Source organism: Enoplosus armatus, chromosome 7, assembly GCF_043641665.1.
Source record: "Enoplosus armatus isolate fEnoArm2 chromosome 7, fEnoArm2.hap1, whole genome shotgun sequence".
In the NCBI taxonomy this organism is placed as follows: domain Eukaryota; kingdom Metazoa; phylum Chordata; class Actinopteri; order Centrarchiformes; family Enoplosidae; genus Enoplosus; species Enoplosus armatus.
In genome coordinates this window covers 9,480,172-9,505,564 of record NC_092186.1, presented here as the reverse complement: position 1 = coordinate 9,505,564, position 25,393 = coordinate 9,480,172, and the positions used below count along the sequence as shown (strand labels likewise).

The 25,393-nt window shown below is 40.3% G+C and overlaps 4 protein-coding genes across 4 annotated transcripts; all 4 read right to left on the bottom strand.

Moving 5' to 3' along the window:
- Positions 1-594: 594 nt before the first annotated feature.
- LOC139287248 (cytochrome P450 2J4-like) lies at positions 595-6,753 on the bottom strand. The gene is made up of 9 exons (XM_070908210.1): positions 6,532-6,753; positions 5,511-5,673; positions 5,009-5,158; positions 4,563-4,723; positions 2,779-2,955; positions 2,518-2,656; positions 2,149-2,336; positions 1,148-1,289; positions 595-925 (listed from the first exon to the last, which is right to left on the bottom strand). The coding sequence occupies exons 1-9, from the start codon at positions 6,730-6,732 to the stop codon at positions 750-752; spliced, it is 1,497 nt and encodes a 498-aa protein (XP_070764311.1). The 5' UTR covers positions 6,733-6,753; the 3' UTR covers positions 595-749.
- Positions 6,754-7,489: 736 nt separating this feature from the next.
- On the bottom strand, positions 7,490-13,007 carry LOC139287244 (cytochrome P450 2J4-like). Its single transcript, XM_070908206.1, has 9 exons — positions 12,786-13,007; positions 11,765-11,927; positions 11,263-11,412; positions 10,750-10,910; positions 9,673-9,849; positions 9,413-9,551; positions 9,044-9,231; positions 8,043-8,184; positions 7,490-7,820 (listed from the first exon to the last, which is right to left on the bottom strand). The coding sequence occupies exons 1-9, from the start codon at positions 12,984-12,986 to the stop codon at positions 7,645-7,647; spliced, it is 1,497 nt and encodes a 498-aa protein (XP_070764307.1). The 5' UTR covers positions 12,987-13,007; the 3' UTR covers positions 7,490-7,644.
- A 692-nt stretch (positions 13,008-13,699) lies between these two features.
- On the bottom strand, positions 13,700-18,620 carry LOC139287246 (cytochrome P450 2J4-like). The gene is made up of 9 exons (XM_070908208.1): positions 18,376-18,620; positions 18,019-18,181; positions 17,517-17,666; positions 17,004-17,164; positions 15,927-16,103; positions 15,667-15,805; positions 15,298-15,485; positions 14,297-14,438; positions 13,700-14,074 (listed from the first exon to the last, which is right to left on the bottom strand). The coding sequence occupies exons 1-9, from the start codon at positions 18,574-18,576 to the stop codon at positions 13,899-13,901; spliced, it is 1,497 nt and encodes a 498-aa protein (XP_070764309.1). The 5' UTR covers positions 18,577-18,620; the 3' UTR covers positions 13,700-13,898.
- Positions 18,621-18,932: 312 nt separating this feature from the next.
- LOC139287245 (cytochrome P450 2J4-like) lies at positions 18,933-24,309 on the bottom strand. Its single transcript, XM_070908207.1, has 9 exons — positions 24,079-24,309; positions 23,635-23,797; positions 23,404-23,553; positions 22,885-23,045; positions 20,873-21,049; positions 20,617-20,755; positions 20,248-20,435; positions 19,505-19,646; positions 18,933-19,282 (listed from the first exon to the last, which is right to left on the bottom strand). The coding sequence occupies exons 1-9, from the start codon at positions 24,277-24,279 to the stop codon at positions 19,107-19,109; spliced, it is 1,497 nt and encodes a 498-aa protein (XP_070764308.1). The 5' UTR covers positions 24,280-24,309; the 3' UTR covers positions 18,933-19,106.
- Positions 24,310-25,393: the final 1,084 nt, after the last annotated feature.

Here is a 25,393-nt window from a genome sequence, read left to right as displayed (position 1 = left end):
ACACAAGAGGAAGTACTCACATTTTTTATTTATGTGGAAGTACCACGGTGTAGTACTCTCTCGGCCCAGCTGGGGGTACATCTCATCCCTACGGCCTTCGCCTAGGTCTTAACCAATAGCGAAGCCCATTAGAGGGCAAAACACGTATGAGACAGAAATGGTAGTTACATAGATGTAACTCCAGTTCTATGGGTATGTGTGGAGCCCTCTAACCACAAGTCCTGCTGGTCCTAGTTGTGTTGCTGAGTTTCAAGGCAGACAAACAATGCATGAACTGGGGCTTTATAGGGGGAGGGTGGTGAATGTATATATATCTATCTTTTTCTCTGTTGTTTTTCTCACCTGCCAGACCTCAGACTGAAACCACAGTGTGAACATCAACACGCAGCGGTCTGAATGAGAAGCATGAACTCAATCTCAGTATTATTTATTTACACAAACACATCAGGTTTTAGTAAAACTGACAAATCCAATGTCATGTAGAAATGAGAATAGGAATATTGATCCCAGTGATTTAAAAAATGGAATGTTTTAAGGATTTTATTGCATATTTGAATACATTCATATAAAATTCTTTATTGAAAAGGCATATTGATTGAGAAGAAGAAAATTACTTCGAAATTATGTTTTACTGACACTATAGAGGCAGTAAAAAAATAATATAGCAGATATTCTTGATGTATTACCAGGTAAATGTAGTGGAACACATTGATTCATTGTTTTATGAAACAGGTGGTTCAGTTGGTGGTTTATCGTGGTACGGCACAGAGGCGGTAAGGTTTGGGATAGCGAATGGATCCTAACTTGAACTCCAGAGTGGGCTGCTCTCCAGCACATGCAGAGAAAGAAAACCTCTGAAGGAGGGAGGTAAAGAAGAGGAATAACTCCATCCTGGCCAGCTGCTCCCCGAGACACACACGCTTTCCTGAGAACACACAGGACAACAGACGAGTCGTATTCACACAACCTCTAAAACTGATTCACTTTGACCATATAATATCGCTGCCGCTGAGTCTGAAACAAGCTAAGAAAACAGTATGACATTGGACCCTGATCCCCTCCCAGCTGTGGGTATCAGTCAGAAAGGCAAACGATTGGTCTAAACAACATATAAGTGAGTTTTAGAGGCTTGTAACTTCTGACTAACCTGCTGAAAAAGGAAGGAAGGCCTCTCTCTTCCTAAATTTGCCGTCCTGGTCCAGAAAATGTTGAGGGTTGAAGGTGTGAGGAGTTTCCCACATCGACTCATCGTGTAGAACCGAGTTCAGCGTGGGCAGGATAATGGTGCCCTGAGGAAATGCCATTAATGAAAACGGTAAATCAAACCGTTTTTGGTATTTCTTCTAGGGAGTTTGTTTTAATAAACAAAACTGGTGAAAATAAACAAATTACATGTTGTTGTCTTTTTCAGGGTTTTGGGCATGTTTGCCAATAGTGACAGAGAGAGAAAGGAAAGGTGGGAGATAGAGAGGGGATGACATGCAGTTAAGGGCCCTGGTCGGACGGCTGCTGCAGTACGGACTCAGCCAGGAACACGCTCTACCGTTTGAGCTGCCCAACAAATTACAAGGTTGAACTACAAGGTTAATTCTCAACCTTGGAAACAGTAGTTGACGAACTAATCATGATATTTAAAAACAATAATAAAAATGATGAACAATCAAAATCGTAATTGATCATTTTTGTAAATTGCTGTTTCCAAGGTCAACAATGAATTTTGAATCTCAACAAGTCAGCAAACACAGACCAGAATATCTTAAAGTGCTCCAAAAAAAAAAATAGAAATGGAAATTTGATCATCTACAATTGCATGGCAACAGGTTTGATTAAGATCATGTGATATGATCAAAAGCTCCAGAAGAGCTACTAAATAGACTGTAATAGGTTATTACATAAATTAATATGTTCATTTTCTACATACATTTCTGATTATTTATACTATAACATGGGTTTTCAAACTAATTTCTTACCTTGCAGGCAGTTTATCAGTTTTTCAGTTCATATCAATGCAGAATAAAAATCAACTTACTTTACTTTTTATTAAAGTTATCTTCACATAGCTGAAAGGGACTGGTTAGAAAACCATTGTTGATTCATCATCAGTGAGTTGAAGCAATTCTTTCTCATGTGCATCATGGCATCATGTACCTTTGGGATTGTGTACTTGTCCAGCGTGGTGTCCTTGCACGTCATGTGGACCACGTTCAGGGGGACGATGTCGGCCATTCTCTGGATCTCATGGATGACTGCATCAGTGTAGGGCATGTTTTCTCTGTCAGTCACAGTGGGCTCTCTGGATGAACCAATGACAGTATCTATCTCAGCCTGGACCCTCTCTGCACACAGTGGAAACAGGAAACTATGAGTCTGTGTACTGCGTAGACGACTGAGGGGAAGAAGACGTGCAACACATCCCACAAATACAGGACTGACCTGTGAGAGACCCCTGACACCATAAAGTCAAAACACTTACAAAACATGCAGACATGGGGCGGGACAGATATTACTCACACACACCTTGTATGTCAGGGTAGTAGATCATGTATAGCAGTCCCCAGTGTAAAGTAGTGGTAGTAGTTTCAGTTCCAGCACCAAACAGGTCCAGAGTGCAAACACTCAAATTCTTGAAATCAAAACCAGAATCTTCGTCCTCCTTCTATCAATAACAAACAAACAACTGTTAACAAATAACAAAAGACACTTTCTCGTATCAGCTGACATATTTCTTCAGAAAATGCAAAGAGAACAAACACAATACACACACATAAAAACACTCACCTCTCCCATCTCTGTGAGGAAGCAGTCAATGTAGTCTCTCGGTGAGGAGGGGTCAAGGCTGTCTCTGTGCTCTTTGATCTTGATTTCGATGAAGTCAAATAAGCTTTGTGTCAGAGTGAATATCTTCTGGTGAGTTCCAGGCAGCCACTTCATCAGCCGGGGAAATGCGTTATAAACCTACAGAGCATGAGGACAGTTACCAGATCATCTGAGAACCAGGCAACAGTTCTCAACTTGAACACAGACGCAGGTTGAGGATGGAGTTGTCAAATCACAATAAGTCAATATCGCAAATATAAAATGACATATACTGTGATAGAGGGTTTTATCCATATTGCCCACTCCTAAACAGAGCTATCACTTATGTCACTATCTACTCCCCCTCTTTTTTTCTGCAATGTGCCTCTTTTCACAACACATTTTGACATGTCACGAGAGGAAAAGCGCAAATTAATGACGGCATAATTCCATTTAGCTGCTTCAGTTTCACGGTCCTAATATTGTGCATGCTGGCTCACTGTCATGAGACACTTAAATAATATGGAGCCATTGCTAATGACACCTGAAAAACATTAAGCATTCAAAGAGAGGCTCATAGGACTTGTAACTATGTAACTGGTGTCCACTCATTGAATATCTGACCTGCCGGGTTTTGATGTAGACTAAGAAATATCACCACCTGCTGGCAGTAAATAAAATTGCCGTTGGGCCCATGTTCTGTTGATCCTACTGTACTTAATTATGTTTTGTTTGTTACACACAGTGGTGGAGAGTAATTTACTCACGTAGTGTACTTCTGCTCAATTTTTCCCTTCTACTACATTTCATAGTGAAATACTGTACTTTTTACTCCACTACATTCATCTGCCAGCTGTGGTGACTTTTCAGAACAAGATTTAAAAATAAATAAATAAATAAAACACATAAAAACCAATAAAGTGCAATGTTGTGGATTAAACTAGTATTTGTATGTCGTACGTGCTTGGCTGCGGGACTGCTGTTGTTTCAGGGTTTTGGTGGGGTTAGGACTAGTGTTGGTTCGGGCCCAGCTGAGACTACATCTCATCCTTGCGGCCTTCGCCTAGGTTTTCACCAATAGCGAATCCCATTAGAGGACGGAGCATGTAAGACATAGAAATGGTAGTTACATGGATGTAACTCCAGTTCTAAGGGTCTGTTAGAGGGCTCCACACATTCTCATAGAACTGGAGTTACATCCAGGTAACTATTATTTCCCAACCTTTTTGGCCAGTGACAAAAATAGCTGTGTCTAGTTCCTCTTGTCACGTTTCAGATGTCTATGAGTTGGTAGTCTTGCTCACAGGATGTAGGCTGAAGGTATAAGTCTGCCATTGGACGACTATTTCAGTCTGAATTTTACTCCCCTTCCACTATCTGCGTGTTACGGTTTTGCAAGGGCACCGTTGCTGCATCCTGGGTTTTGCGCCGCCCAAGATGATTGTGATTGGTTTAAAGAAATACAAACAAGCCATAGGGTTTTCTCCCCTATACCAGAATGATAATAGACAGACAAAGGGTGGAGATCTGGCTAATGAGTTGGGAGCAGTTCCCCCTCTAAACGTCTCAGATGGTTTGATTGAAATACAAACTGTTAAAATCAAATCAAAAAAACATAAATAAACTGTTGAGGTAAAATTATTCAATATTTTCACAAAAAGATTAGATTCCCCTTAAATCAACGGATGTATGGGGTCTGGCTGGATAAATCCTGATTTAAAAAAAAGATGACAGTATGCTGCATCTCGTTTGCATAGGAGGCTCACCTGTACCCACACACTTCCCTGTAAGTGCACTATTTCACTGAAGTTCTGAAGAATACCCTGGTAGTGCTTGTCGGTGTACTCAAAGCGTTCCCCAAACACCAGGCAGCAGATGATGTTGGACACAGCTTTGTTTATTAGTGACAGGGCATTAAAAGGCTTGCCTGTAAAATAAACGTAAAGAAAAGTACTGTGACATAGTGATCATGATTATTGATGATTAACAGGTTGGTATAAATGATAAAGAGTCACATGCACATGGTCTAAAGTTCACAGTTCAATGCTCCACTGTGTTGCTGCATGTTGCAAAGTTGGAGCAAAGTTGAAGGAAATAAAAGGGATAAAAAAAAAAGAATGTGTCATGGTGAAAAAGCATACCGCCCTGTAACTAGTTAAGAAGCATTAGCCAATTAGTTGTTGCTTGTTGAAAAATAATATTTGTTTGTTGCCTTGCTGAAGGGCAAAAGCCTCAGTGAGATATTGGCACTCCTGCTGGATGGACGGCTCCAGGCTCTTCTTGCCCACACCAAAGTTTCTCAGTGTATGAAGAGCAAATCTCCGCTGTTGCTTCCATAGATTTCCATTTGATGCCACCAGACCTTTTGCAAACACAAAACAGCATTAGCACCTAAAGTCAATCAGGAAGACTGACCTTCTTCATGCTTATCTGTTTATCATTTACTCTCTGTATTTTCCTCTGTGAGCCAGTCACCTTGTTGCTGTTTAAAACTGTTCCTCTCTGCTGCTGTCAGCTGTCAGTGTCAAGCCTCCTTCACCCTATTCACCCCCGGTTTTCATCACAACCAGTCATACCAGTTGGTCCTTCATTTTCTCCACTTTCCTCTTTGTGCACTTTGTGAATACACTTTATCATTCTTTACATTAAGTCTCTCCTGATTGAACTAGCTAAATGCTAATATGCCTAATATGGTGTCAGCCTGATGCTACTACCTTTGTTGTCAATCAATTCTTCAAAAAGTGGTATGACGGGGCGATCTATGTAGTCGTCTCCTTTTTGGACCAGTGCCTCTCGCACAAGCTTGTAGCCATTGATGACCACAGCCCTTCCGCCAAAGATCTGAAGGCTGAAGATGTTTCCATATTTCTCTGCAAACTGAACACAGAGAGCAGACCGGTGTTTTCTGAGGATGTCAACTAATGTTTAATCTCTCGGTTTGACTGCTATTCTGGGTAGACTAAGGGTAATGTGTTGATAATTATTAAGGGTAGATATAAGCTCAGGCTTTTTTAGGTCAGAGAATATTATGTTTGATTTTGTTCGTTTTTTTATACAATGATTTAGTATCATTTCACCACTTCATAAGGTAAATGTGTTGATAATGTGTATTCTTGACCGCAAAAAAAATCTAAAAGCTTAACTAAACATATTGACTACTGTACCCTCTTTAATTGGCATTGTTGATACTAGTGTAAATTTGTTTTTTCTTCCACTCTAAATTCCCTTTCGGTGACAGACTAAAATAATAAATACACAAATATTAAATGTCCCATAACAACGGTCCCTCCAGTACCTCTGACCAGATGCAGAGCACACCAGGCAGCCTTCTGGACAATACAGTATCAATCAGTGGTGGAATGTAACTAAGAGCATTTACTCAAGTACTGTGCTGAAGTATACATTTGAGGTACTTGTACTTCACTTGTGTCTCTTCTTTTCATGCCACTTTCTACTTTTATTCCACTACAATTCAAAGGGAAATATTACATATTATACATTTGTTTGACACTTTACAAATCAACATTTTTGCATCCATAACATACAAAGAGCTTATAAAATGATGGATTGTTATACATTAAACTACCCAGAAGCATATACTTCTACAAGTACAGCTGAAATGATTGTTACACATTGTTATATTCTGAAATAAATTAGTCTATTGACAGAAAATGAATCAGATTAGATAGTGTATTAAAAAGTAGACATGATACTGTGTGTCTGGCCTCAACATACCTCTGTGAACTGCAGGTGGATTCTGGTGGGGTCGATGCGATGAAGGTCACCAATCAAAGGAAGAGCCCAGGGTCCAGGAGGAAAGTTAGTCGGGACTCTGTTCCTCAAAACATTAGTCAACAACAGAAAAACACACAGAAATATCAAAATACTCCTACCGTCCATCCACTCCAAGCCGAGTACTTTGTATAGTGTGTCCATTTGTTAGCTTATTATGCTAGTTTATTTATCTGACAGTCGTAACAGCGATATCACGACTTCAAAAGAGCTCCATGAGGAGAATGAACAGAATGTTTAAGTAACAACACCAAGATAACACTTCCGGTTTGCGTGCCTATCCTTCAAAATAAAAGCGTGTAAACATACACAAGAGGAAGTACTCACATTTTTTATTTATGTGGAAGTACCACGGTGTAGTACTCTCTCGGCCCAGCTGGGGGTACATCTCATCCCTACGGCCTTCGCCTAGGTCTTAACCAATAGCGAAGCCCATTAGAGGGCAAAACACGTATGAGACAGAAATGGTAGTTACATAGATGTAACTCCAGTTCTATGGGTATGTGTGGAGCCCTCTAACCACAAGTCCTGCTGGTCCTAGTTGTGTTGCTGAGTTTCAAGGCAGACAAACAATGCATGAACTGGGGCTTTATAGGGGGAGGGTGGTGAATGTATATATATCTATCTTTTTCTCTGTTGTTTTTCTCACCTGCCAGACCTCAGACTGAAACCACAGTGTGAACATCAACACGCAGCGGTCTGAATGAGAAGCATGAACTCAATCTCAGTATTATTTATTTACACAAACACATCAGGTTTTAGTAAAACTGACAAATCCAATGTCATGTAGAAATGAGAATAGGAATATTGATCCCAGTGATTTAAAAAATGGAATGTTTTAAGGATTTTATTGCATATTTGAATACATTCATATAAAATTCTTTCTTGAAAAGGCATATTGATTGAGAAGAAGAAAATTACTTCGAAATTATGTTTTACTGACACTATAGAGGCAGTAAAAAAATAATATAGCAGATATTCTTGATGTATTACCAGGTAAATGTAGTGGAACACATTGATTCATTGTTTTATGAAACAGGTGGTTCAGTTGGTGGTTTATCGTGGTACGGCACAGAGGCGGTAAGGTTTGGGATAGCGAATGGATCCTAACTTGAACTCCAGAGTGGGCTGCTCTCCAGCACATGCAGAGAAAGAAAACCTCTGAAGGAGGGAGGTAAAGAAGAGGAATAACTCCATCCTGGCCAGCTGCTCCCCGAGACACACACGCTTTCCTGAGAACACACAGGACAACAGACGAGTCGTATTCACACAACCTCTAAAACTGATTCACTTTGACCATATAATATCGCTGCCGCTGAGTCTGAAACAAGCTAAGAAAACAGTATGACATTGGACCCTGATCCCCTCCCAGCTGTGGGTATCAGTCAGAAAGGCAAACGATTGGTCTAAACAACATATAAGTGAGTTTTAGAGGCTTGTAACTTCTGACTAACCTGCTGAAAAAGGAAGGAAGGCCTCTCTCTTCCTAAATTTGCCGTCCTGGTCCAGAAAATGTTGAGGGTTGAAGGTGTGAGGAGTTTCCCACATCGACTCATCGTGTAGAACCGAGTTCAGCGTGGGCAGGATAATGGTGCCCTGAGGAAATGCCATTAATGAAAACGGTAAATCAAACCGTTTTTGGTATTTCTTCTAGGGAGTTTGTTTTAATAAACAAAACTGGTGAAAATAAACAAATTACATGTTGTTGTCTTTTTCAGGGTTTTGGGCATGTTTGCCAATAGTGACAGAGAGAGAAAGGAAAGGTGGGAGATAGAGAGGGGATGACATGCAGTTAAGGGCCCTGGTCGGACGGCTGCTGCAGTACGGACTCAGCCAGGAACACGCTCTACCGTTTGAGCTGCCCAACAAATTACAAGGTTGAGCTTCAAGGTTAATTCTCAACCTTGGAAACAGTAGTTGACGAACTAATCATGATATTTAAAAACAATAATAAAAATGATGAACAATCAAAATCGTAATTGATCATTTTTGTAAATTGCTGTTTCCAAGGTCAACAATGAATTTTGAATCTCAACAAGTCAGCAAACACAGACCAGAATATCTTAAAGTGCTCCAAAAAAAAAAATAGAAATGGAAATTTGATCATCTACAATTGCATGGCAACAGGTTTGATTAAGATCATGTGATATGATCAAAAGCTCCAGAAGAGCTACTAAATAGACTGTAATAGGTTATTACATAAATTAATATGTTCATTTTCTACATACATTTCTGATTATTTATACTATAACATGGGTTTTCAAACTAATTTCTTACCTTGCAGGCAGTTTATCAGTTTTTCAGTTCATATCAATGCAGAATAAAAATCAACTTACTTTACTTTTTATTAAAGTTATCTTCACATAGCTGAAAGGGACTGGTTAGAAAACCATTGTTGATTCATCATCAGTGAGTTGAAGCAATTCTTTCTCATGTGCATCATGGCATCATGTACCTTTGGGATTGTGTACTTGTCCAGCGTGGTGTCCTTGCACGTCATGTGGACCACGTTCAGGGGGACGATGTCGGCCATTCTCTGGATCTCATGGATGACTGCATCAGTGTAGGGCATGTTTTCTCTGTCAGTCACAGTGGGCTCTCTGGATGAACCAATGACAGTATCTATCTCAGCCTGGACCCTCTCTGCACACAGTGGAAACAGGAAACTATGAGTCTGTGTACTGCGTAGACGACTGAGGGGAAGAAGACGTGCAACACATCCCACAAATACAGGACTGACCTGTGAGAGACCCCTGACACCATAAAGTCAAAACACTTACAAAACATGCAGACATGGGGCGGGACAGATATTACTCACACACACCTTGTATGTCAGGGTAGTAGATCATGTATAGCAGTCCCCAGTGTAAAGTAGTGGTAGTAGTTTCAGTTCCAGCACCAAACAGGTCCAGAGTGCAAACACTCAAATTCTTGAAATCAAAACCAGAATCTTCGTCCTCCTTCTATCAATAACAAACAAACAACTGTTAACAAATAACAAAAGACACTTTCTTGTATCAGCTGACATATTTCTTCAGAAATGCAAAGAGAACAAACACAATACACACACATAAAAACACTCACCTCTCCCATCTCTGTGAGGAAGCAGTCAATGTAGTCTCTCGGTGAGGAGGGGTCAAGGCTGTCTCTGTGCTCTTTGATCTTGATTTCGATGAAGTCAAATAAGTTTTGTGTCAGAGTGAATATCTTCTGGTGAGTTCCAGGCAGCCACTTCATCAGCCGGGGAAATGCGTTATAAACCTACAGAGCATGAGGACAGTTACCAGATCATCTGAGAACCAGGCAACAGTTCTCAACTTGAACACAGACGCAGGTTGAGGATGGAGTTGTCAAATCACAATAAGTCAATATCGCAAATATAAAATGACATATACTGTGATAGAGGGTTTTATCCATATTGCCCACTCCTAAACAGAGCTATCACTTATGTCACTATCGACACCTGCTCTTTTTCTGCAATGTGCCTCTTTTCACAAGAGAGATTTTGACATGTCATGGGAGGAAAAGCGCAAATTAATGACGGCATAATTCCATTTAGCTGCTTCAGTTTCACGGTCCAGATATTGTGCATGCTGGCTCACTGTCACACTGTCATGGGACACATAAATAAAATGGAGCCATTGCTAATGTTTTTAGTTACACCTGTGCTTTTCCTACTGTAACAAACTCAACATTAAGCAAAAAATCTATGATATGTCAACATATCTGTCTGGTCAAAGGTCTTTTCTCAACATTAAGCATTCAAAGAGAGGCTCATAGGACTTGTAACTATGTAACTGATGTCCACTCATTGAATATCTGACCTGCCGGGTTTTGATGTAGACTAAGAAATATCACCACCTGCTGGCAGTAAATAAAATTGCCTTTAGGCCCACGTTCTGTTGATCCTACTGTACTTAATTGTGTTTTGTTTGTTACACACAGTGGTGGAGAGTAATTTACTCACGTAGTGTACTTCTGCTCAATTCTGCCCTTCTACTACATTTCATAGTGAAATACTGTTGAGGTAAAATTATTCAATATTTTCACAAATAGATTAGATTCCCCTTAAATCAACGGATGTATGGGGTCTGGCTGGATAAATCCTGATTTAAAAAAAAGATGACAGTATGCTGCATCTTGTTTGCAAAGGAGGCTCACCTGTACCCACACACTTCCCTCTAAGTGCACTATCTCACTGAAGTTCTGAAGAATACCCTGGTACTGCTTGTCGGTGTACTCAAAGCGTTCCCCAAACACCAGGCAGCAGATGATGTTGGACACAGCTTTGTTTATCAGTGGCTGGGCATTAAAAGGCTTGCCTGTAAAATAAACCAAAAAAAAGACACACAGAAACTTTGTAATAAAACAAAAGAACACAAAGCCAAAACATCACAAAAAAGTGATGAGAAGAACTGTGACATAGTGATCATGATTATTGATGATTAACAGGTTGGTATAAATGATAAAGAGTCACATGCACATGGTCTAAAGTTCACAGTTCAATGCTCCACTGTGTTGCTGCATGTTGCAAAGTTGGAGCAAAGTTGAAGGAAATAAAAGGGATAAAAAAAAAGGAATGTTTCATGGTGAAAAAGCATACCGCCCTGTAACAAGTTAAGAAGCATTAGCCAATTAGTTGTTGCTTGTTGAAAAATAATATTTGTTTGTTGCCTTGCTGAAGGGCAAAAGCCTCAGTGAGATATTGGCACTCCTGCTGGATGGACGGCTCCAGGCTCTTCTTGCCCACACCAAAGTTTCTCAGTGTATGAAGAGCAAATCTCCGCTGCTGCTTCCATAGATTTCCATTTGATGCCACCAGACCTTTTGCAAACACAAAACAGCATTAGCACCTAAAGTCAATCAGGAAGACTGACCTTCTTCATGCTTATCTGTTTATCATTTACTCTCTGTATTTTCCTCTGTGAGCCAGTCACCTTGTTGCTGTTTAAAACTGTTCCTCTCTGCTGCTGTCAGCTGTCAGTGTCAAGCCTCCTTCACCCTATTCACCCCCGGTTTTCATCACAACCAGTCATACCAGTTGGTCCTTCATTTTCTCCACTTTCCTCTTTGTGCACTTTGTGAATACACTTTATCATTCTTTACATTAAGTCTCTCCTGATTGAACTAGCTAAATGCTAATATGCCTAATATGGTGTCAGCCTGATGCTACTACCTTTGTTGTCAATCAATTCTTCAAAAAGTGGTATGACGGGGCGATCTATGTAGTCGTCTCCTTTTTGGACCAGTGCCTCTCTCACAAGCTTGTAGCCATTGATGACCACAGCCCTTCCGCCAAAGATCTGAAGGCTGAAGATGTTTCCATATTTCTCTGCAAACTGAACACAGAGAGCAGACCGGTGTTTTCTGAGGATGTCAACTAATGTTTAATCTCTCGGTTTGACTGCTATTCTGGGTAGACTAAGGGTAATGTGTTGATAATTATTAAGGGTAGATATAAGCTCAGGCTTTTTTAGGTCAGAGAATATTATGTTTGATTTTGTTCGTTTTTTTATACAATGATTTAGTATCATTTCACCACTTCATAAGGTAAATGTGTTGATAATGTGTATTCTTGACCGCAAAAAAAATCTAAAAGCTTAACTAAACATATTGACTACTGTACCCTCTTTAATTGGCATTGTTGATACTAGTGTAAATTTGTTTTTTCTTCCACTCTAAATTCCCTTTCGGTGACAGACTAAAATAATAAATACACAAATATTAAATGTCCCATAACAACGGTCCCTCCAGTACCTCTGACCAGATGCAGAGCACACCAGGCAGCCTTCTGGACAATACAGTATCAATCAGTGGTGGAATGTAACTAAGAGCATTTACTCAAGTACTGTGCTGAAGTATACATTTGAGGTACTTGTACTTCACTTGTGTCTCTTCTTTTCATGCCACTTTCTACTTTTATTCCACTACAATTCAAAGGGAAATATTACATATTATACATTTGTTTGACACTTTACAAATCAACATTTTTGCATCCATAACATACAAAGAGCTTATAAAATGATGGATTGTTATACATTAAACTACCCAGAAGCATATACTTCTACAAGTACAGCTGAAATGATTGTTACACATTGTTATATTCTGAAATAAATTAGTCTATTGACAGAAAATGAATCAGATTAGATAGTGTATTAAAAAGTAGACATGATACTGTGTGTCTGGCCTCAACATACCTCTGTGAACTGCAGGTGGATTCTGGTGGGGTCGATGCGATGAAGGTCACCAATCAAAGGAAGAGCCCAGGGTCCAGGAGGAAAGTTAGTCGGGACTCTGTTCCTCAAAACATTAGTCAACAACAGAAAAACACACAGAAATATCAAAATACTCCTACCGTCCATCCACTCCAAGCCGAGTACTTTGTATAGTGTGTCCATTTGTTAGCTTATTATGCTAGTTTATTTATCTGACAGTCGTAACAGCGATATCACGACTTCAAAAGAGCTCCATGAGGAGAATGAACAGAATGTTTAAGTAACAACACCAAGATAACACTTCCGGTTTGCGTGCCTATCCTTCAAAATAAAAGCGTGTAAACATACACAAGAGGAAGTACTCACATTTTTTATTTATGTGGAAGTACCACGGTGTAGTACTCTCTCGGCCCAGCTGGGGGTACATCTCATCCCTACGGCCTTCGCCTAGGTCTTAACCAATAGCGAAGCCCATTAGAGGGCAAAACACGTATGAGACAGAAATGGTAGTTACATAGATGTAACTCCAGTTCTATGGGTATGTGTGGAGCCCTCTAACCACAAGTCCTGCTGGTCCTAGTTGTGTTGCTGAGTTTCAAGGCAGACAAACAATGCATGAACTGGGGCTTTATAGGGGGAGGGTGGTGAATGTATATATATCTATCTTTTTCTCTGTTGTTTTTCTCACCTGCCAGACCTCAGACTGAAACCACAGTGTGAACATCAACACGCAGCGGTCTGAATGAGAAGCATGAACTCAATCTCAGTATTATTTATTTACACAAACACATCAGGTTTTAGTAAAACTGACAAATCCAATGTCATGTAGAAATGAGAATAGGAATATTGATCCCAGTGATTTAAAAAATGGAATGTTTTAAGGATTTTATTGCATATTTGAATACATTCATATAAAATTCTTTCTTGAAAAGGCATATTGATTGAGAAGAAGAAAATTACTTCGAAATTATGTTTTACTGACACTATAGAGGCAGTAAAAAAATAATATAGCAGATATTCTTGATGTATTACCAGGTAAATGTAGTGGAACACATTGATTCATTGTTTTATGAAACAGGTAGTTCAGTTGGTGGTTTATCGTGGTACGGCACAGAGGCGGTAAGGTTTGGGATAGCGAATGGATCCTAACTTGAACTCCAGAGTGGGCTGCTCTCCAGCACATGCAGAGAAAGAAAACCTCTGAAGGAGGGAGGTAAAGAAGAGGAATAACTCCATCCTGGCCAGCTGCTCCCCGAGACACACACGCTTTCCTGAGAACACACAGGACAACAGACGAGTCGTATTCACACAACCTCTAAAACTGATTCACTTTGACCATATAATATCGCTGCCGCTGAGTCTGAAACAAGCTAAGAAAACAGTATGACATTGGACCCTGATCCCCTCCCAGCTGTGGGTATCAGTCAGAAAGGCAAACGATTGGTCTAAACAACATATAAGTGAGTTTTAGAGGCTTGTAACTTCTGACTAACCTGCTGAAAAAGGAAGGAAGGCCTCTCTCTTCCTAAATTTGCCGTCCTGGTCCAGAAAATGTTGAGGGTTGAAGGTGTGAGGAGTTTCCCACATCGACTCATCGTGTAGAACCGAGTTCAGCGTGGGCAGGATAATGGTGCCCTGAGGAAATGCCATTAATGAAAACGGTAAATCAAACCGTTTTTGGTATTTCTTCTAGGGAGTTTGTTTTAATAAACAAAACTGGTGAAAATAAACAAATTACATGTTGTTGTCTTTTTCAGGGTTTTGGGCATGTTTGCCAATAGTGACAGAGAGAGAAAGGAAAGGTGGGAGATAGAGAGGGGATGACATGCAGTTAAGGGCCCTGGTCGGACGGCTGCTGCAGTACGGACTCAGCCAGGAACACGCTCTACCGTTTGAGCTGCCCAACAAATTACAAGGTTGAGCTTCAAGGTTAATTCTCAACCTTGGAAACAGTAGTTGACGAACTAATCATGATATTTAAAAACAATAATAAAAATGATGAACAATCAAAATCGTAATTGATCATTTTTGTAAATTGCTGTTTCCAAGGTCAACAATGAATTTTGAATCTCAACAAGTCAGCAAACACAGACCAGAATATCTTAAAGTGCTCCAAAAAAAAAAATAGAAATGGAAATTTGATCATCTACAATTGCATGGCAACAGGTTTGATTAAGATCATGTGATATGATCAAAAGCTCCAGAAGAGCTACTAAATAGACTGTAATAGGTTATTACATAAATTAATATGTTCATTTTCTACATACATTTCTGATTATTTATACTATAACATGGGTTTTCAAACTAATTTCTTACCTTGCAGGCAGTTTATCAGTTTTTCAGTTCATATCAATGCAGAATAAAAATCAACTTACTTTACTTTTTATTAAAGTTATCTTCACATAGCTGAAAGGGACTGGTTAGAAAACCATTGTTGATTCATCATCAGTGAGTTGAAGCAATTCTTTCTCATGTGCATCATGGCATCATGTACCTTTGGGATTGTGTACTTGTCCAGCGTGGTGTCCTTGCACGTCATGTGGACCACGTTCAGGGGGACGATGTCGGCCATTCTCTGGATCTCATGGATGACTGCATCAGTGTAGGGCATGTTTTCTCTGTCAGTCACAGTGGGCTCTCTGGATGAACCAATGACAGTATCTATCTCAGCCTGGACCCTCTCTGCACACAGTGGAAACAGGAAACTATGAGTCTGTGTACTGCGTAGACGACTGAGGGGAAGAAGACGTGCAACACATCCCACAAATACAGGACTGACCTGTGAGAGACCCCTGACACCATAAAGTCAAAACACTTACAAAACATGCAGACATGGGGCGGGACAGATATTACTCACACACACCTTGTATGTCAGGGTAGTAGATCATGTATAGCAGTCCCCAGTGTAAAGTAGTGGTAGTAGTTTCAGTTCCAGCACCAAACAGGTCCAGAGTGCAAACACTCAAATTCTTGAAATCAAAACCAGAATCTTCGTCCTCCTTCTATCAATAACAAACAAACAACTGTTAACAAATAACAAAAGACACTTTCTTGTATCAGCTGACATATTTCTTCAGAAATGCAAAGAGAACAAACACAATACACACACATAAAAACACTCACCTCTCCCATCTCTGTGAGGAAGCAGTCAATGTAGTCTCTCGGTGAGGAGGGGTCAAGGCTGTCTCTGTGCTCTTTGATCTTGATTTCGATGAAGTCAAATAAGTTTTGTGTCAGAGTGAATATCTTCTGGTGAGTTCCAGGCAGCCACTTCATCAGCCGGGGAAATGCGTTATAAACCTACAGAGCATGAGGACAGTTACCAGATCATCTGAGAACCAGGCAACAGTTCTCAACTTGAACACAGACGCAGGTTGAGGATGGAGTTGTCAAATCACAATAAGTCAATATCGCAAATATAAAATGACATATACTGTGATAGAGGGTTTTATCCATATTGCCCACTCCTAAACAGAGCTATCACTTATGTCACTATCGACACCTGCTCTTTTTCTGCAATGTGCCTCTTTTCACAAGAGAGATTTTGACATGTCATGGGAGGAAAAGCGCAAATTAATGACGGCATAATTCCATTTATCTGCTTCAGTTTCACGGTCCAGATATTGTGCATGCTGGCTCACTGTCACACTGTCATGGGACACATAAATAAAATGGAGCCATTGCTAATGTTTTTAGTTACACCTGTGCTTTTCCTACTGTAACAAACTCAACATTAAGCAAAAAATCTATGATATGTCAACATATCTGTCTGGTCAAAGGTCTTTTCTCAACATTAAGCATTCAAAGAGAGGCTCATAGGACTTGTAACTATGTAACTGATGTCCACTCATTGAATATCTGACCTGCCGGGTTTTGATGTAGACTAAGAAATATCACCACCTGCTGGCAGTAAATAAAATTGCCTTTAGGCCCACGTTCTGTTGATCCTACTGTACTTAATTGTGTTTTGTTTGTTACACACAGTGGTGGAGAGTAATTTACTCACGTAGTGTACTTCTGCTCAATTCTGCCCTTCTACTACATTTCATAGTGAAATACTGTTGAGGTAAAATTATTCAATATTTTCACAAATAGATTAGATTCCCCTTAAATCAACGGATGTATGGGGTCTGGCTGGATAAATCCTGATTTAAAAAAAAGATGACAGTATGCTGCATCTCGTTTGCAAAGGAGGCTCACCTGTACCCACACACTTCCCTCTAAGTGCACTATCTCACTGAAGTTCTGAAGAATACCCTGGTACTGCTTGTCGGTGTACTCAAAGCGTTCCCCAAACACCAGGCAGCAGATGATGTTGGACACAGCTTTGTTTATCAGTGGCTGGGCATTAAAAGGCTTGCCTGTAAAATAAACCAAAAAAAAGACACACAGAAACTTTGTAATAAAACAAAAGAACACAAAGCCAAAACATCACAAAAAAGTGATGAGAAGAACTGTGACATAGTGATCATGATTATTGATGATTAACAGGTTGGTATAAATGATAAAGAGTCACATGCACATGGTCTAAAGTTCACAGTTCAATGCTCCACTGTGTTGCTGCATGTTGCAAAGTTGGAGCAAAGTTGAAGGAAATAAAAGGGATAAAAAAAAAGGAATGTTTCATGGTGAAAAAGCATACCGCCCTGTAACAAGTTAAGAAGCATTAGCCAATTAGTTGTTGCTTGTTGAAAAATAATATTTGTTTGTTGCCTTGCTGAAGGGCAAAAGCCTCAGTGAGATATTGGCACTCCTGCTGGATGGACGGCTCCAGGCTCTTCTTGCCCACACCAAAGTTTCTCAGTGTATGAAGAGCAAATCTCCGCTGTTGCTTCCATAGATTTCCATTTGATGCCACCAGACCTTTTGAAAACACAAAACAGCATTAGCACCTAAAGTCAATCAGGAAGACTGACCTTCTTCATGCTTATCTGTTTATCATTTACTCTCTGTATTTTCCTCTGTGAGCCAGTCACCTTGTTGCTGTTTAAAACTGTTCCTCTCTGCTGCTGTCAGCTGTCAGTGTCAAGCCTCCTTCACCCTATTCACCCCCGGTTTTCATCACAACCAGTCATACCAGTTGGTCCTTCATTTTCTCCACTTTCCTCTTTGTGCACTTTATGAATACACTTTATCATTCTTTACATTAAGTCTCTCCTGATTGAACTAGCTAAATGCTAATATGCCTAATATGGTGTCAGCCTGATGCTACTACCTTTGTTGTCAATCAATTCTTCAAAAAGTGGTATGACGGGGCGATCTATGTAGTCGTCTCCTTTTTGGACCAGTGCCTCTCTCACAAGCTTGTAGCCATTGATGACCACAGCCCTTCCGCCAAAGATCCGAAGGCTGAAGATGTTTCCATATTTCTCTGCAAACTGAACACAGAGAGCAGACCGGTGTTTTCTGAGGATGTCAACTAATGTTTAATCTCTCGGTTTGACTGCTATTCTGGGTAGACTAAGGGTAATGTGTTGATAATTATTAAGGGTAGATATAAGCTCAGGCTTTTTTAGGTCAGAGAATATTATGTTCGATTTGTTTTGATACTGTGTGTCTGGCCTCGACATACCTCTGTGAACTGCAGGTGGATTCTGGTGGGGTCGATGCGATGAAGGTCACCAATCAAAGGAAGAGCCCAGGGTCCAGGAGGAAAGTTAGTCGGGACTCTGTTCCTCAAAACATCAGTCAACAACAGAAAAACACACAGAAATATCAAAATACTCCTACCGTCCATCCACTCCAAGCCGAGTACTTTGTATAGTGTGTCCATTTGTTAGCTTATTATGCTAGTTTATTTATCCGACAGTCGCAACAGCGATATCACGACTTCAAGAGCTCCGTGAGGAGAATGGGCGGAATGTTTATTTAACAACACCAAGACTTTCGGTTTGCGTGCCTATCCTTCAAAATAAAAGCGTGTAAACATACGAAAGAGGAAGTAGCGGTCTGAATGAGAAGCATGAACTCAATCTCAGCATTATTTATTTACACAAACACATCAGGTTTTAGTGAAATTGACAAATCCAATGTTATGTGGAAATGCGAATAGGAATATTGACCCCAGTGATTTAAAAAATGGAATGTTTTAAGGATTTTATTGCATATTTGAATACATTCATATACAATTCTTTATTGAAAAGGCATAATGATTGAGAAGAAGAAAATTACTTCTAAATTATGTTTTACTGACACTATAGAGGCAGTAAAAAAATAATACAGCAGATATTGATGTATTACCAGGTAAATGTAGTGGAACACATTGATTCATTGTTTTATGAAACAGGTGGTTCAGTTGGTGGTTTATCGTGGTACGGCACAGAGGCGGTAAGGTTTGGGATGGCGAATGGATCCTAACTTGAACTCCAGACTGGGCTGCTCTCCAGCACATGCAGAGAAAGAAAACCTCTGAAGGAGGGAGGTAAAGAAGAGGAATAACTCCATCCTGGCCAGCTGCTCCCCGAGACACACACGCTTTCCTGAGAACACACAGGACAACAGACGAGTCGTATTCACACAACCTCTAAAACTGATTCACTTTGACCATATAATATCGCTGCCGCTGAGTCTGAAACAAGCTAAGAAAACAGTATGACATTGGACCCTGATCCCCTCCCAGCTGTGGGTATCAGTCAGACAGGCAAACGATTGGTCTAAACAACATATAAGTGAGTTTTAGAGGCTTGTAACTTCTGACTAACCTGCTGAAAAAGGAAGGAAGGCCTCTCTCTTCCTAAATTTGCCGTCCTGGTCCAGAAAATGTTGAGGGTTGAAGGTGTGAGGAGTTTCCCACATCGACTCATCGTGTAGAACCGAGTTCAGCGTGGGCAGGACAATGGTGCCCTGAGGAAATGCCATTAATGAAAACGGTAAATCAAACAGTTTTTTGTTTAGTATATCTTCAAGTAAGTTTGCTTTAATAAACAAAACAAAAAAATGGTGAAAATAAACAAAAGGTTGAGCAACAAGTTAATTATCAACCTTGCAAACAGCACTTGACAAAATAATCATAATAATTGAAAATTATAAAATATCACTGCTCATTCAATCCAAGACATACGACCACAAAGTTCCCTGCTGCCCGGCTTGCAGTGCACTTGACCCCAATGCCTATCCCTGCGGGTGATGGGCCCACAGGGTCCATGTAATTGGAAACTGAGAACAATTGTTTCGGGCTGTGCCTGGCCGAGCCCCATGGGCACTGATTTCCCTCTTCTGGACAAGTTGCCGCAGCTCCATCTTTGCTCTTAGTCTGTACCCTCCCCTGGGACCAATTTGCCTTGGGAGACCCTACCAGGAGCATGCAAACTCCTCCACCACGTTAAGGTGCCGACTCTGCGTTCAAAAGCTACGCTGCCAGAAAATCCAACTTAGAAAACAAACATTAAGTAAAAAGCTCACATGAAGCAGTTCTTTCTCACATGTGCATCATGGCATCATGTACCTTTGGGATTGTGTACTTGTCCAGCGTGGTGTCCTTGCACGTAATGCGGACCACGTTCAGGGGGACGATGTCGGCCATTCTCTGGATCTCATGGATGACTGCATCAGTGTAGGGCATGTTTTCTCTGTCAGTCACAGTGGGCTCTCTGGATGAACCAATGACAGTATCTATCTCAGCCTGGACCCTCTCTGCACACAGTGGAAACAGGAAACTATGAGTCTGTGTACTGCGTAGACGACTGAGGGGAAGAAGACGTGCAACACATCCTACAAATACAGGACTGACCTGTGAGAGACCCCTGACACCATAAAGTCAAAACACTTACAAAACATGCAGACATGGGGCGGGACAGATATTACTCACACACACCTTGTATGTCAGGGTAGTAGATCATGTATAGCAGTCCCCAGTGTAAAGTAGTGGTAGTAGTTTCACTTCCAGCACCAAACAGGTCCAGAGTGCAAACACTCAAATTCTTGAAATCAAAACCAGAATCTTCGTCCTCCTTCTATCAATAACAAACAATTGTTAACAAATAACAAAAGACACTTTCTTGTATCAGCTGACATATTTCTTCAGAAATGCAAAGAGAACAAACACAATACACACACATAAAAACACTCACCTCTCCCATCTCTGTGAGGAAGCAGTCAATGTAGTCTCTCGGTGAGGAGGGGTCAAGGCTGTCTCTGTGCTCTTTGATCTTGATTTCGATGAAGTCAATCATCTTTTGTATCCGAGTGAATATCTTCTGGTGAGTTCCAGGCAGCCACTTCATCAGCCGGGGAAATGTGTTATAAACCTACAGAGCATGAGGACAGTTACCAGATCATCTGAGAACCAGGTGACAGCTGCTTCAGTTTCATGGACCTGATATTGTGCATGCTGGCTTGCTCTCACACTGTCATGGGACACATAAATAAAATGGAGCCATTGCTAATGTTTTTAGTAACACCTGTGCTTTTCCTACTGTAACAAGCTCAACATTAAGCATTCAAAGAGAAGCTCATAGGACTAACTATGTAACCGATGTCCACTCATTTAATATCTGTGGAAAGTAATTTACTCATGTACTGTACTTATACTTTGTTTGAATATTTAAAATCTATTCTCTTTTTTCCTTCTACTATATTTCATAGTGAAATACTGTACTTTTTACTCCAGTACAGGGGGGTGTCACCCTCCCCCATAGAGCCCCAGTGCATGCATGCATCTCCCTCTTTCACTCAGCCCTCTCTTGCACCTCGTCTTTGTTAGCGTCCGAGTCCCACAACGCTTCATCCCACTTGGGTGTGACTCTGCAGCCCTCTCTCTGCCTGGCTGGACAGGAGGGGCTACATGCATGGGTACGTGCAGAGCCCTCTAACCACAAGCCCTCCTGGTCCTAGTTGTGTTGCTGAGTTTCAGGGAAGACAAGCAATGCTTGCACTGGCGATTTATAGGGGCAGGGTGCTACCCCCTGTTTGAATATATTTCTTTCTCAGGTGCTGTGGCGGAGCATCGAGAGAGTAAACCAATAGTGAAGCCTGTTAGAGGGCTCAGCACATTCTCATAGAACTGGAGTAACATCTAGGTAACTACTATTTCTCAACCTTCTTGGCTTGTGACAAAAAAGTGTTCAGTTGGGGCCTCTTGTCACGTTTTATGTCTATGAGTTTGTAGCAGTTCCAATAAAGAGACATTTCCCTCTAAACGTCTCAGATGGTTTGATTTAAATGTGGACTTTTAAAATAAAATAAACACAAATAAACTGTTTTATTCAATATTTTTCCATTAACCATCTGACAACCCTTTATATTTATCTGGTCACCCTTTGGAGGGGCCCGAACCGTCGCTTGGAACCACTGGACTCTGTTTTTTAAACCTTGGCCCAATTTTTTTTACATAATTTGGGGTGTAAATGACTAATAGGTACAAAAAGTTTTGGTCCAGTAGATCACCTCAACCAGTAACCGCAAAATGGGCTGCAATGGCTGCAACATAATCCTTTGGGGGCAATTGTGCTCATCAAAATTGAGTCCACTAAAAGTGCTTGTTCTTGCCACTGACAAGCTCAGATTGTTATTCTCTCTCAGACAACATTATGGAAAGGATCCCTACAGTTATAGAGTCCTGCATTTAAACTCCTATTTAAGTAAAGCACTTAAGTATTAGCAGCAAAATGTACTTAAAATATCAAAAATAAAAGTACTCATTATTGGTAAAATGTCCCCTGTGACTAATATTATATATTATGTGCATTAATGTGTGAGGTGTCGTTAATTTTAACAACTTTATTTACAGTTAGTATTTAAAGTAAAGGGTCATTTTGGTATTTAAAAAAACCCAAACAATTTTACATATTTTGGGATGTGAATGACAAATAGGTACAAAAAGTTTTGGAATTGGTCCAGAAGATCGCCACTTTTACATTTTATATCGTTGTATTGATACTTCTCCTTTCGTAAAGGATCTGAGTACCGACGTAATGCCTATTTATGTTTGTTTCATTGAATTTCATATCGATTATGTTGTTCTGGAACCCTTTTACAAAAAAGCTATTAAAACACACCATTAGCTTATGGGGTCTGGCTGGAAAAATCCTGATTTAAAAAAAAAAAAAAAGGGTGCTGCATCTTGTTTACAAAGGAGGCTCACCTGTACCCACACACTTCCCTGTAAGTGCACCGTCTCATTGAGGATCTGAAGAATACCCTGGTACTGCTTGTCGGTGTACTCAAAGCGTTCCCCAAACACCAGGCAGCAGATGATGTTGGACACAGCTTTGTTTATCAGTGGCTGGGCATTAAAAGGCTTGCCTGTAAAATAAACCAAAAAAAAGACACACAGAAACTTTGTAATAAAACAAAAGAACACAAAGCCAAAACATCATAAAAAAGTGATGAAAAGTGAAGTAAAGAAAAGTACTGAGACATGGTGATTATGATTATGAATGATTAACAGGTTGGTATAAATGATAAAGAGTCACATGCACATGGTCTAAAGTTCACAGTTCAATGCTCCACTGTGTTGCTGCATGTTGCAAAGTTGGAGCAAAGTTGAAGGAAATAAAAGGGATAAAAAAAAGAATGTGTCATGGTGAAAAAGCATACCGCCCTGTAACTAGTTAAGAAGCATTAGCCAATTAGTTGTTGCTTGTTGAAAAATGTTTGTTGCCTTGCTGAAGGGCAAAAGCCTCAGTGAGATATTGGCACTCCTGCTGGATGGACGGCTCCAGGCTCTTCTTGCCCACACCAAAGTTTCTCAGTGTATGAAGAGCAAATCTCCGCTGCTGCTTCCATGGATTTCCATTCGATAACACCAGACCTTTTGCAAACACAAAACAGCATTACACCCTACTCTAACTAAACACTAACGAGCAACAGAACTAAATACAACACACACTACCTTTGTTCCCAATTGCTGTGTCAAAAAGTGGTACGACAGGGCGATCTATGTAGTCCTCTCCTCTTTCGACCAGGGCCTCTCGCACAAGCTTGTAGCCATTGATGACCACAGCTCTTCCACCAAAGATCTGAAGGCTGAAGATGTTTCCATATTTCTCTGCAAACTGAACACAGAGACCAGACCGGTGTTTTGGTTCAACACTGACACACTTTCTGAAGATGTCAGCAATCAACAATCAGGCACCTGTTGACTTCTGTAGCCTCTTTCAAAATGGGCATTGTTGATGAGAGTGTGCCTGTGTTTCTTCTTCCACCATAAACTCCCTTGTGGTGGCAAATTCTCTTTGAGGTTTAATGTCCTGTTTCACTACCACTAAAATAACCTCAGACTTTTATTTCACTGAACTGGACGGGGTCTGATACCGTGTGTCTGGCCTCGACATACCTCTGTGAACTGCAGGTGGATTCTGGTGGGGTCGATGCGATGAAGGTCACCAATCAAAGGAAGAGCCCAGGGTCCAGGAGGAAAGTTAGTCGGGACTCTGTTCCTCAAAACATTAGTCAACAACAGAAAAACACACAGAAATATCAAAATACTCCTACCGTCCATCCACTCCAAGCCGAGTACTTTGTATAGTGTGTCCATTTGTTAGCTTATTATGCTAGTTTATTTATCCGACAGTCGCAACAGCGATATCACGACTTCAAAAGAGCTCCATGACGAGAATGGGCGGAATGTTTATTTAACAACACCAAGACTTCCGGTTTGCGTGCCTAGCCTTCAAAATAAAAGCGTGTAAATATACGAAAGAGGAAGTACTCATATTTTTTATTCATGTAGATGTACCACGGTGTAGTACTCTCTCGGCCCAGCTGGGGGTACATCTCATCCCTACGGCCTTCGCCTAGGTTTTAACCAATAGCGAAGCCCATTAGAGGGCAAAACACGTATGACACAGAAATGGTAGCTATGGGTACGTGTGGAGCCCTCTAACCACAAGTCCTGCTGGTCCTAGATGTGTTGCTGAGTTTCAAGGCAGACAAACAATGCATGAATTGGGGCTTTATAACAGATATGACTTCCGGTTTGCGCGCCTATCATTCAAAATAAAGGCACAAAACATACAGACAGGAAGAAGAAGTACTCACATCTTTTATTTCTACACTGTGGTACTTAAAAGATGTGACTACTTGTACATAAATAAAAGTACTCACATCTTTTATTTGTGTAGAAATACTCTACTTACAAATAAAAGTCCTGCATTCAGAATTCAACTTAAGTAAAGGTACATAAGTATTAGCATCAAAATATACTCAAAGTACTAAAAGTAAAAGTACTCATTATGTAGAATGATCCATTTCTGAATCATATATATTAATTTTTTGAATTATATAGATGCATTCATGTGTAAGCATTACTTCAATGTTGCAGCTGGTAAAGGTGGGGCGTAACTACTTTATATACTGCTGGGTAGCTTAATCTATAATAAAAAATATATATAATAATCAATAAATTGATTATATTTTGTATTAATGATTAGAATTTGCAAAGTAACTAGATACTAAAGCTATCAAATAAATGTGAGTGAAAAGTACAATATTTGCCACTGAAATGTAGTGGAGTAGAAGTAGTAGCATTAAAAGTGTACTTAAGTAGGATACAGTACTTGAGTAAGTGTACTTCTTTACTTTCCACCACTGTGCCCTTGTACATCTTTTTGAGGTACAATATAATTCAAGGCTGGATTACATTTACTCAA

Bases quoted from the DNA above. Each gene is read 5' to 3' on its own strand.
- LOC139287245 (XM_070908207.1), bottom strand. From the start codon at position 24,279: ATGGACACACTATACAAAGTACTCGGCTTGGAGTGGATGGACGGTAGG. The intron at 23,798-24,078 runs GTATGTCGAGGC...CTCTGTGTTCAG, and splicing joins TCCACCTGCAGTTCACAGAG to TTTGCAGAGAAATATGGAAA. The intron at 19,647-20,247 runs GTACATGATGCC...GCATTTCCTCAG, and splicing joins ACAAGTACACAATCCCAAAG to GGCACCATTGTCCTGCCCAC.
- LOC139287244 (XM_070908206.1), bottom strand. From the start codon at position 12,986: ATGGACACACTATACAAAGTACTCGGCTTGGAGTGGATGGACGGTAGG. The intron at 11,413-11,764 runs GTAGTAGCATCA...TGTTTGCAAAAG, and splicing joins AGAATTGATTGACAACAAAG to GTCTGGTGGCATCAAATGGA. The intron at 10,911-11,262 runs GCAACAAACAAA...TTTATTTTACAG, and splicing joins GGCTTTTGCCCTTCAGCAAG to GCAAGCCTTTTAATGCCCAG.
- LOC139287248 (XM_070908210.1), bottom strand. From the start codon at position 6,732: ATGGACACACTATACAAAGTACTCGGCTTGGAGTGGATGGACGGTAGG. The intron at 2,956-4,562 runs GTGAGCCTCCTA...CATGCTCTGTAG, and splicing joins AGGGAAGTGTGTGGGTACAG to GTTTATAACGCATTTCCCCG. The intron at 2,657-2,778 runs GTGAGTGTTTTT...TGTTATTGATAG, and splicing joins TCCTCACAGAGATGGGAGAG to AAGGAGGACGAAGATTCTGG.
- LOC139287246 (XM_070908208.1), bottom strand. From the start codon at position 18,576: ATGGACACACTATACAAAGTACTCGGCTTGGAGTGGATGGACGGTAGG. The intron at 18,182-18,375 runs GTATGTCGAGGC...CTCTGTGTTCAG, and splicing joins TCCACCTGCAGTTCACAGAG to TTTGCAGAGAAATATGGAAA. The intron at 15,806-15,926 runs GTGAGTGTTTTT...TGTTATTGATAG, and splicing joins TCCTCACAGAGATGGGAGAG to AAGGAGGACGAAGATTCTGG.